This window comes from Hemibagrus wyckioides, linkage group LG22, assembly GCF_019097595.1.
Source record: "Hemibagrus wyckioides isolate EC202008001 linkage group LG22, SWU_Hwy_1.0, whole genome shotgun sequence".
In the NCBI taxonomy this organism is placed as follows: domain Eukaryota; kingdom Metazoa; phylum Chordata; class Actinopteri; order Siluriformes; family Bagridae; genus Hemibagrus; species Hemibagrus wyckioides.
The window spans coordinates 8187270-8199655 of NC_080731.1; the positions used below are offsets into that span (position 1 = coordinate 8187270).

The 12386-nt window shown below is 40.5% G+C and overlaps 1 protein-coding gene across 2 annotated transcripts in view; it reads left to right on the forward strand.

Moving 5' to 3' along the window:
* rasgef1ba (RasGEF domain family, member 1Ba) overlaps positions 1 to 11933 on the forward strand; it is a 46242-nt gene extending 34309 nt beyond the window's left edge. For both annotated transcript variants that reach the window (XM_058375192.1, XM_058375191.1), the window contains exons 5-14: positions 2316 to 2528; positions 2615 to 2689; positions 3773 to 3868; positions 4138 to 4240; positions 5493 to 5572; positions 6598 to 6693; positions 8584 to 8679; positions 8945 to 9068; positions 9650 to 9722; positions 10579 to 11933. In XM_058375192.1, coding sequence (XP_058231175.1) covers positions 2316 to 2528; positions 2615 to 2689; positions 3773 to 3868; positions 4138 to 4240; positions 5493 to 5572; positions 6598 to 6693; positions 8584 to 8679; positions 8945 to 9068; positions 9650 to 9722; positions 10579 to 10603 — 981 coding nt within the window. In that variant the 3' untranslated portion in view covers positions 10604 to 11933. The remainder of the gene's footprint in view (positions 1 to 2315; positions 2529 to 2614; positions 2690 to 3772; positions 3869 to 4137; positions 4241 to 5492; positions 5573 to 6597; positions 6694 to 8583; positions 8680 to 8944; positions 9069 to 9649; positions 9723 to 10578) is intronic.
* The last annotated feature ends 453 nt before the right edge of the window (positions 11934 to 12386 follow it).

The following is a 12386-nucleotide window of genomic DNA, read 5'->3' on the forward strand; positions in this document are numbered from 1 at the left end:
AGTTTGTCGTGTCTGACAAGAAGAGAGAGAGAAGAAAGCTCTATTGTTCAGCCTCTTTTGTCTCCTCTGGTACTCCTCAACACGCTGCATTTAAATCGTTCCATTAAGACTGACTTGAATGTCAGTGCTTTAGTGTTTATTTTCTCAAAAAGGGGATTTTTTTTATCCTTCTGAAAAAAACCTGCATATTGTTAGTTCTAAACTCCATATAAAGTTCACTTGAAATATAGTTGACTAGCATAGTTCCTGTGAAGGATTCACTTTTTCACATTTCATGGATTTATTTGTGCCACATGAATTAGGTTGAAATTGTCTTCTGCCACAACTGGTCCATTTTTTCATTCTCTGCTTAGGAAAACAATATTTGTAAGAAGACATTGAGGGAAAAATAGTTTTAGCAAAGCCTTCAGCAGTGGTCTCATGTTGCTTCTTGGTATTAGCATAATAGCTAGCAGCAGGAGGCTAGTTAGGGCAGACCATTGAAGAAGGGGAACACAAAACCCATGAGCTTAGTGAATTAACATTTCACTCTCCTATGACTTTTCTAACACATTGATGCAGTTTCTTTTCAAGTGGCCTTTTTATCAGTCGCACCTATGAGAAATCAATGTGGAAAACATACTAAAGGACACTGCTACAGCATATGACTGATCGGGCAGACTGTCAGCAGTAGGAGTGCATTCATGCTTCAGATCAATGTTATGTCTGTTCAATACAGTGAAACGTCTGGCATTGGAAGTTTAATTTCTAACATACTAGGCGCTAGGAGTTCATCACAAGTGCATTCCTGCTGTAGTTTCCAATGTATGCTTTTCCTTTAGCTATACCTCCTTATTTATCCTGAGAAAGCCAGTAGAAAGCAAGAGCTTTCTGTGCTGCAGAACTTGGTTTTTGGCTGAATTGAGACTAGAATAAACACTGTAACATCTGTCTCCAGACCACAGTACGGTCTTTAGAGCCTTGGTGCACTGAGACTGTCATTATGGATGTGGTCATCTATATAGGGAAGGCAGAGCCCAGCGTAACCAAGCTCTGTGATTTGTGCCTGGCTGGTGGCTTTAGTTCACCTTTTGCACAGGCCCTGTTTACGCCAGAGCACAGCAGGTCGTGCCACGAGGTCAGCTGTCACATATGCCAGCGTCAAGTGAGGAGACGGCACAGAAGCAGCTCTTTCCACAACAAGTGAGAAATTCCCTGCTGCTTCAAAATGTCAACCAGTTATCTTCATGAATTGTTTCTAAAAATAAATCGCTCCTTGCTTGTTTTTTTGTGGTGACGCTGGGAGCTTACCCATATGGTGGCTCCTGAAGAAGCAACCTTTTTGATCTCTTACAAATTGGCCTCATATGAGCAGAAGGAACTCTACTTTGAAAAGAAAATGGTTTAATAAACATTTGTTTCTTAAGGAATTATTTACTCCCTGTATCAGATTAAACCAATTAGCATGCTCCTTGGGCTCTGAAGCCACAGAGAAGCCTAACAGTCTTATTACCAGCTCATCACTAGATTGAAGGACAACCTTCAATGTCTCATGTGTCTTTCCAGAGCATCACAGAAATCCAGCCAGCTGTATTTCACTTTTGGTCAAAGTGTTTGCCAATTAAAACGATATCTTCAGGTTATGAATTCATGTGTGCATACAGTTAAATTAAACAGCCTGAGGAGTGGTCTTTAAATCAAGTGTAAATAAGGACTTTAATAAAGAGCATATTTACAGAATAAACAGCGACCTAGACTGGCTAGATGGGGGTAGATGTACAGTTTACCTCTCTTGCTACAGTAATAAGTTAACGCTAGTTATGCAACTGCTTCTTCTGAACCATGTCAAGCTTGTGTTATTAGATTACAGGACCTAGGGGACGGAGTTCTGAGAGGAAATGGGTTGCCTGCCAGTTCTATTAGAAGGATATCCGTGGACAGCACTGCTCTTGCATAATACTGCAGGAAGTCTTTATGTAACCATCCAAGTCAGCTGAGCTTTAGTTCTTTTAAATGGCTGAGCACTCAGATAAAATGGCAATGAAATTAAATAATTAACCAATCAAAAGAAAAAAAACCTCTTCATTTTACATCTGAGGATTCCATACAATGTGTGCCACAATCACTGCCTGCCTTCATCGATAATGTCGTCATCATATGTTTGCAAAAGGATTATTTCATGCTTTCAGTCATTTTTGTTATCTCTACAGGCCAAGCCTGATGGTTTTAACTGGTTGATCATTGTTGTGTAATGGCCATCAATAAAAGTTAGCATAGTTGTAAATCTTGATGCAAGCTCAACACCAAGTTTGCTCATCCTTCTTTGGTCTCTCTAGGTCTATCGTAAAGCAGTGCATCAGATGATACAAACCCTGATCCGTAAACTCACTACACACAGTCAGTACGAAGAAAACTTGGCCAAGATCAACTCCACAGTGCCAGACAGACTAACGGTTTTGAAAACCAAACCTCAGTCTATCCAGAGAGACATCCTGACCATCTGCAGTGACACTTTCACTCTGGCTCAACAGCTAACACATATTGAGTTGGTAAGTACTCATGTGATATGACTATTCCCGCTCCTACAATCGCACTTACATTACCCACAAAGACTAACCTTCTTTTAATTTTCCAGGAGCGACTGAGTTACATAGGACCTGAGGAATTTGTCCAGGCGTTTGTTCAGAAAGACTCTCTTGACAATGAAAAGGTAACATTACTATTCAAGCATTAAATTAACTTTTTGTTTGGACTTCTCCCCAGAGTCACCAAAAACAAATACCAAACTCGAACAAATCAATGCAGCTAATATTTGCATTACCCTGAGGCGATACTGTGACTTTTTACTCACAGTAAACTGAGAACCTTGGCATTCCACTCACTTTGTCTGTTGTTTTCCCTGGCCATATCCTCTCATGAAACTTCCATCGCAAGGTCAGCTCAGACCCACCATGTTGTCAGAAAATACTTGCAGTCAGCTGCTAAGCAACAGGCAGAGGAATGGCGCATTGGCGCGCTTTTTCTTGTATAGTGTTAGCAGTCTCTTTCAAGTGCCGGAGTTTCAGACATGCCTCCATGAGTCTGTCCATCAAAAGGCGACATCAGGCTGGGCCACCCTTTGTGAGGAGAATAGTATGGTCAATGCAGAGGAATGTGAGGAATGAGCAGCGGAAAGCAAGAACTCGCACTCAGAATCAAACACAAGCATTTAGCCTATGTGTCTGTGGGAATCCTGAGTTATGCTCAGCAAGTGACTCTTTAATGGAGTGCTCTTGTGTTTGGGCTTATACGCCATTAGGTTTCTTTCTTTTTAAATAAAACTCTGTTCAAACAGGGGTTATATGCATTCCTTTTTAATGACCTGTATTACTTGCACCACAGCACTGAGGAATTTTCACTTTTGACTGGTCAGTAGGTGTTGTGCTTCTCTGCTGTTTCTCTGTAACATGACAAGCTGAATTGTTTTTGTCTTATTAAGGAGAGTAAATAGAGGCTGGTGAGGGAATGACTGTTTATAGCTGCTAGGAAAATAGCTATAGGAAAATAATCAACTTTGAGGTGGCAATGAACTGAAATAAATGAATTGATTAATTTCCTAGAACAGCTCTCTCTATTGTTTTATTTCTTATTTATTACACTGGTGTTAACATATCTGGCATTTTTTTTTCATGACCCATTTGACAGTTTCCTTTAGTTTCTTGTGTTATGGTAGAACATTATTGATGTCTGCCTGCATGTCTGAATGTTGTTTTTGCACCATGCTTATTTACGGCTGTGAAAAATCTCTTTGCAGAGTTGTTTTAGTGATCGCAAGAAAGCCAGCAACCTGGAGGCATATGTGGAGTGGTTCAACAGGCTGAGCTACCTGGTAGCCACTGAGATCTGTATGGTGAGTTCATTCTATCTATGCCCTCTCTATGCCCTTCAATTACCTATGCAAATTAAGCCATGAAGCCTTTCAAATGGGAGATAATTACAAAGTACAAACTTCAGAGCAGCTATGTAATTTACAGGTGTAATTTTTTTTGCCTAACCCCAGGGAAGGGCTGTCCTTTGTGGGGCTGTCTTATTATTAGGAAGCAAGGCATACTCCTTGATTTCAGTAATGATATTTTGTCCTTGCATGATAAACATTGCTTTTGTTTGTTCACAATACAGCCTGTGAAGAAAAAGCACAGAGCTCGCGTCATCGAGTTCTTCATTGACGTGGCAAGGGAATGCTTCAATATCGGCAACTTCAACTCTCTCATGGCCATCATTTGTGAGTGCTTTAATTTGCGTTTTGTTTTATATATAACATAGAAAACCTACAGATCTCATTAAGTGTCTGTTCAGCTGGATCGTGCACATTCTAACCTGCTGTACCACCCATGATTAAGATGCAAGAATAACTTTTAAATAATTGTGAAATCTTTGTTCTGCATGAACATTATTGCTTTTCTGACATCATAAAATATTTTAAGAAAATTCACAGCATAATAAAGGCACTCCTTTTATGATGTTCTGTAGTAGCAGTGATTGCTAGTGCAAGCACACTAGCTAGGTCTGTAGCAGATTAGTGTAATGTTACTACAGTGTATAGGGGTGAAAACGCAGCTGCTGGGTTGGAGCCAGGGATCTGAACGCAGATGGTCAGCACTGACCATCTCCATAGATGAGAGAGGGAAAGATGGGAGGGGGGGTGAAACCAGCTGTCCTTTTCTAGGACTTTCCCTAGAGGCAAACCAACAGGCCAATACTCTTACACAAGTGTTTTTCCCTAGAGAGAGAGCGGGCACAGCAGCAGTGAACAAAATAGTCATGAGAAAGGTTTACTGTGTGGAGGATAAACCATTGTGTTGGGTGAATGGTCCATGAGCATGCGTCCTGGCATGAGGCCGAACATTATTCTCACTAATTTTCAGACAGTAGACAGAGAGAGGGAGATGGAAGAGATCTGTATCCAACACCTGTCAGCAGTATAAATGGGTTTCTTTTGTAGTTTTGTCTGTAGATGGTATCAATTTACAGGCAAAAAAACCCAACGTGGCTGCTTTTAAACAATTCCAATGAGAAACATTTTTTAAAAATAATTTTTATTAATAAGAAAGAATGTGATACAGACCTTTAATAGTAATTGTAAATCTTATGTACTTTTTTTTTATTATTATTTTTTTTACATTTTTCACTGTCAGCCCTCCACAACTAAACCATAAGATCATCTGCCTCCAAAGTGACTCAGCCATCAGATAAAGACTACTGAATGACTCTTGCTTTGGTCATCACTAGACGGATCAGTGTAGCACAGACTGATCAGATAGTGTCACTAGTGCGGTGATCTCATTGCTCTAGTCTGAACTGCTGATCACAGTTATAGTCCGTGTCAAACATAAATACTAAACAGACCTTTCAAGGGAAGTGATGCACCCACTAATGCTATTGTTCCTGAGGATTAGAAGCTGCAGATGTGGCAGGAAATAGGACTTGGGTGTTGCCCTGTGCTGACCTGAAGTGTTTATGTGTCTCCTCTACAGCTGGCATGAATATGAGTCCAGTATCCCGGCTAAAAAAGACCTGGGCCAAGGTCAAAACGGCCAAGTTTGATATTCTGGAGGTTGGTATTTCATTCTATTCATTTATTTTATTTTTTTGTAATTAATTCTGATATTAAGATGTGTGTGTGGTCTTGATGCATGTGTGAGATATATATGTGTAAGATGGAATACTAAGAGAAGCACAACAATGTTGAATCACTACATATGTTCTGGAGCCGCACTCCAAACACATTACTGATGCTGTCCATGTGCATCCATGGTGCTCAGCCCAGGACAAATTGCTGACCTATTCATTCCAGTGAAATATCCTGTGGGCTGATAGTTCAGCTTTTAAGTGGGCTTGAACTGATGTTTATAAAACAATGGAAGAAATCGAGTCTTCCTACATGCTGCTGATTTAACATCTACGAATGATTATCAGGCTTTGCTTCAACTTTAGAATCAATGGGCTAGATAATTGACTTTTATAAAGTAAACATACACCCATCCCTTTTTCTCAACCACCCCAGTCACAGAGTTCTTCCCAGATTTCAGGGCTATGGAATTTCAATGTGTAAATACATTTTAGGAAAGGAGTCTTCAGGGGGTTTGCTGTCTATATACTCTCAGTGCTTCATCGCACTGATGTTTTTCCCCTCCAGCAGACGGGTTTGTATAGCGATGTTCTCTTTTTCCTTATACACTCTGAGATCTGAGGGTTCGACGATAAAAGGGTTTAGGTGGCTCTTTGTCTTTTCTGTCAAAACCAAGAGTGGTAAAGCTGCAGGCAGGATCCTTAAGTGGATGTTTGAAGTAATCCGGCCATGTTGGGCCAGGATTATTTTTGTTTCACACTCGGGTCATGTCTAAACCACTTAGACATCTTGGGCCAATTTTAACTCTGTATAAGATATCACTGATTACCATGTTCCCATGCAAGAACATTCCTAACCGACTTGTGATTGCGACCACTTATTTCAGTGCTGCAAAATTCCCAGTGAAACAACAGTAGTGGGAATATGTGTTTGGGTTGCATCCAGAAAAAAAATCCCTCAGGTCAATGTTGTACAAACCTAATGTACAATTGTCCACTATCTTTCTCTAGCACCAGATGGACCCGTCCAGCAACTTCTACAACTACAGAACAGCGTTACGCGGAGCCACGCAAAGATCTATAACTGCACATACCAGCAGAGAAAAGGTAAAGCTGCTGTCAGTCAACAACATACTCGCTGCACAAGTTTTTCTTGTTTTATAAGTCTGTCACTTTGCTTTTGTTTCACTTGCACATACGTATTTATTTCGTCTTGTTCTTCAAACTGCTTTCGTCATATCTGACATATATCAAACACTTGCATGCAGTAAACAGGCTCACGTTTGTAGTAATAAGAGATCACTGTTTATAATGACACGATCGTAGCCGACAGTGTTTCAGTCAGCTGTAGAACGAGGACCATATCGGGAGTACTGTGAGATCATCTGTAACACTGCCCTCCAAGGGCTTTGTTATTACTGCTATCAAGCACTCCCAGTATTCTTACCAAACTGCGTCTGTCACGGCTCTGGCCAAAACAACGTTATGTAATGAAGCTTCCTCATAGGGCAAAGGCTGGCCGGACTGAGCCATAAATGGGTCAGAATTTTCTGTGCAAGACGTCACATGGGGCATGCTGCTTTTTACTCAAAATGTTTTGAACATGGCAGCTGGCCAGTTCCAGGAACGATATAGACATGGGTCAGTTATCCAGCTTTTAGTGGACATATGCATCATTTAGACACAAACCCTGACACTGTTCGTCATGTTTTCGCCTCATTGATGACCTTTTGTGAAAACGGTGTGGGAAGGAGCTGTATTTTCTGTGGCCATAAGACAGAATGTTCCCAAGAAAGTCTGGAATGTTCGACTCTCCTACCCTGTTCATTAGGGTGGGGGTGTTTGTTGACTGAGTTTTCTGCTCAGAGTAGTGGTGACACTGCAACTTTGTTTTTGCCCAAATCAAATCTGTTTTGGATTTAGTTGTCACTCAGGGGACACACCGGAAACCAAAGCATGTGTCTCCTGGAAAAAAAAAGGGCTGCAGATGATAAACAATTAAACTAATCACTGTAGAAGTCTGTTTACCCTGCACACCATCTATCACATGCAGATACATGACTTATCCTACTTATAATTTTGAGTGTAGTTTATTTTCTACACTGTCTTTTATTTATTTATTTATTTCTCTCATTTAGAGGACAAGTTGGCCAATATCAGCTTTGGGTGTAGTGTTAATATTTTTTTCCTGGCTTCAGCTTATCCTGAGTTTGACTCATCTTACATACTCACTGTATTTCCTCAGCAACAAAACAAACCTAGTACTGTGTGTTACAGTTTTGGTGAACTGAAAGTACAGAGATATAGGATTTAAAATACGACACATTCACAGTCTTACCAGAGCTCATTCAATCCCACATCCAACATTTTGTAGTATTTTATTTTTAAATCTTCGCCGCTGATGATGATGACAGCAATGATGTATTATTTACACGAAAGCCTTTATTATAAGTGAATAACTATATTGTGCCCTAATGCACTGCTTCACCACTATGAGATATTCATTAACTCTTTCGTCAAGGCTTGCTGAGCTGTCAATATTTAACTTAAATCCAGAATTCTGCTTTTTCTTGTGTGTGTGTGTGGTGGCCGTTCTTGTTGTTTTCTTTATGTATGAGCTCAAGCACAACTTCATTATGCATTTGGCTGTGAGGGATTTTGGCTCAGGTGTTGCGTGACAGCTGAGCTCTTGTTTCGTTTATATGGTGTCTGCCTACTTTTATGAGTCACTGTAATCGCACGCTATAGTGGTAGAAACAGGTGTACTTCTTCGACATGCCACTTCAGAGGTGAACTAAGCCACCGTGAAGTTATCACCTGTATCTCATCTCCTAAGACCAAGCATGACCTTTTATGTTCACAGGACTGAACTTTGTTGATTCTTTTTGCTGATATATGCCCATGCTGCCTGGATTGTTTGGGTTATTGCCTAGTAACTAAAATAACTTCCTTAAAACCTATTTTTGTAACATGATTGTACTTTTTTCCAACTTTCAGATTGTCATTCCGTTCTTCAGCCTCTTGATCAAGGACATAATCTTCCTCAACGAAGGATGTGCTAACCGCCTCCCAAACGGACACATCAATTATGAGGTATTTTTTTCCTTCCTTTTTATTGAGGAAGTGGAAAGAACTATTGTCGATTAGTTGCACAACTGTTGAGGAAACTGTTGGCTAAGCATAGCAATGGCCGCATACAAATACAGACCATTGATGCATACACACGCTCTGTATGCAAGCTGTGAGGAATGAGGAAGTCTGCAGTGCGAAGCTTTCTTGCGTTTTTGCTGTGGACATCTGCTGAATGCTGAGAGATGAGCCTGGCTGTTAACGTTTGATGTCTTGCTTTGTTTGGCAGAAATTCTGGGAGCTGGCCAAGCAGGTGAACGAGTTCATGACCTGGAAGAAAGTGGAATGTCCGTTTGAGAAGGACCGCAAGATTCTGCAGTACGTCCTCACCGCGCCCATCTTTAGCGAGGATGGTAAGCATTTTCAATCATACTGGAAGCACATAGTCAGTTAAGATAGTGGTGGAGTGTGATGATCCCCCATTTTCTCCTCAAATTTTTTCACCTCCCAATTCCATCAAATAAGACAGCCCTCCTCTATAAAGCGGTGAAGGGTGAAGGTCAACACATGCTGCCTTACTCAGCAGCTTAACACACATGGAAAAAAGCGCTATCTGCCTTCTTGCGCATAAATGATCTCACCAGACGTCCATGATTGGCTAGCGTCACTGTGATTGACAAGGGAGAGAGAGTAATAACATCCCTCCCACCCAGATAGCGCAGCCAAGCTGCTGACTAAACACATGTTGCTCTCTAATCTATTTAGTGACTACACTTAATTTACACAGAAACTGCCACTGCTGCCTCATACCTCTCCCTGTGTAAAATCTGATAGGTGTTGAGTAATCTGACAGGGTGACTTACACACATCACGTACTCTGATTAACTCAAGTGTGAAGTATTCCCTCCCGTGAGAAAGCACAGGAGAAAGATATGAGTCAAAAACAATGCCTTTGATGAAGTGACACATTGTACTCTCTCTCGTCTGTTGACAGCTTTGTATCAGGCATCCTACGAGAGTGAGGGACCGGAGAACAACATGGAGAAGGACAGATGGAAATCTCTTAGGTGTGTGAGTGTAAACATTCAGTCACCACAGCTGAACGATGGTTTATGATACCTTTTGGGCCTTTGAGTTTAGGCCAGACTTGTTGATATGTCTATCATGCATTAATCACTCAGCTGTGATCACACATTTTACAGTAAAGAAATAAAACATTTGGTGGCGAGAAGGGAAACAATTTGTGATAGTCTATTAGAATGAATTAAATATTTCCTCAAAAATACATTTAAATTATAAATAAAGCATTCATGAAGCTCTAACATTAGCGGTGAGAATATGATTTCTATTATTATGCCAACTTGTGGAAAAACAGTGGTCCAGCACCATATTGAAAGGCACAGCATGGAACACTGATAATGGTAGCAAAAGATGACTAAACACAACCCCTCCCCAGAGTCTGGCGAGGGAGAGACCACTTGGCTGTGTATGCAGTCACGTTTCCTTACAGCCGTCCAAACCATAGAGGGAGGGGGCGATAGAGAGAGGGTGATGGATAGAGAGAGGCGTTTTCCCCACTGCGACAGGATCTGTCACATTATAGGATTCTGTGTGGATCAGCAGAACGTGCTCAGGCCTGTGCTAGAGTGCAACTGTCAGTGCTTTAGTGGGAGGAAATTAACTCTGTAGTGGACAGGGAAAAGAGATAAGAGGCAGGAAGTGAGACATATCAGCTGGTGTCAGGTAGACAAATGGCGCTGGTTTAGTTGAGTCTAGTTATATAAAACGGGCATCAATAAAAAGTCTGGTAACGTTCCCTGTGTAATGCTCTCGATGTCAAGATCAGATTCAGGGTTTGAAAATGAATTTTCCCTCATTCAGCCAGCCACATTGTCCTGATTCATTTCTGTCTACTTATTGCAGGTCCTCTCTGCTGAACAGGATGTAGTTCTACTGAAGAACAAAAGTCCAAGTCAGTGACGTTAAGCTTCTTCTAGCCAGCTGCATCCCCATTTTGTCACCTCAAGAAGTGAGAAGTAGCCCTGATTATTAAGGGAAACGACAATCACTACTTTTGGAAGTGTTTTTGTGTCTGTGATGGAGACCTGGATATCACTTTGTAAAGATGACCACTTATTGTACCTTTAAAAAGACTCCTGGAAAAATACATGCTGAGTTCTTGATATCTCGTGGATGCGACTCATGATGCATTTTCCACTGTCTCGGATGATTTTGATGTCTTGGGAGTTTGCTGCTGGTTGGCCAACTCTGTGAACTGAAAACAAAAGAAGACAAATATCAAAACCAGCATTGTGTGTACTTTGTACCAGTTCTGTATATTGATAGTATACGATATTTAAGTACTTTCTTTTTATTTTTTGTTGTATTTGTTGATGTTCTTTTGTTTTTATACCCAAGGTATTTGTAATATGTTTTTCTCACGTGTGTGAGTGAACGCCAAGTGTGGCCCGAGAGCGGCTCATCACGGTCTGCCGAATGCACTGGGTGCGTTCCAGAATAAAAAAGTGCTTTTCTGTTGTGTTATATAACATTCGTATTACCGTTTATGTGGGCTTTGCCCTGTTCATATGGATTGATGAAGGAGATACAAACACATACATTCCTTATTATCAGTGTTACAAAAGGAACACCATTTTCCACTCATCCAGCATAGGAATAGAGGACTGTATTCCACTGTAATACATTACCAACACGTCCATCTACCTCCTGTATACACCAGCTAGTTCTGCTATTATGAGGCCCCCTGCTGGTCATGCATTGATACATGAACACATGCTACACTACACGCTCGTTACTGTAGGACTCGTTCAGCGGCATGTTATTTTACACAAATGTTTTTCCTCATCTGCAGATTTGATTATTTTTACCAATAGATCGCTCCTGTTTCTTGACCATGTTGTGTTGTAATGTTTCCCTTTTAAGTGACTTGTTACATTTTCTTCTGTGTTCATTTGTACATATCCATTTTGTAGCTACAAGATATTGCTCTAATATTTTATATTTATCAACTTTGTATGAGGCAGGCTCATGTTCAGGGCGCTGACGTACGACATGAAGTTAAAGATGTTAATATTGCCTGATGTCTAGTTTACCATTCTGTTTATGGGGAAATTTTACGAAGCTTTACACAAATAAAGTGTTTTTCTCTCCTGTGCACACAAGTTATGCATTTTCACTGTTTTGATGGATAAGAGAACCCCCATGAAATTATTGTATAGACAAAGAAAGGATTTCAATAAAAGAATCCTTATGGAAAATGGAAACATGTATTCTTAGTATAAGCAATGGACATTCCTTAAGAATCATTTAGGAACACTTAGGTACATTCACACCGTTATCCAATCAGCCAATCATGTGACAGCAGCAGAATGCATAAAATAATGCTTCTACTGGTCTTAAGCTTCAGTTAATGTTCACATTAATAAAATGTGATCTCAGTGTCTCTGACTGTGGTATGATTGATAATGCCTGAAGAGGTGAGTTGAATATTTGTGAAACTCACCTGTAAGTTTTACACACATCAGTCTCTAGAGTTCACAAAGAACGGTGTGAAAATCAACAATAACAAAAACTTCCAGTGAGTGGCAGTGTTGAGGGTGAGAACACCTTGTTGATGAGAGAAGAATGGCTTGACTGAACACTGAATGGCTAAACACGTCACAAAACAGAATGCTATGGGAACAAGTAGTTATTACTTTGATAGTTATACG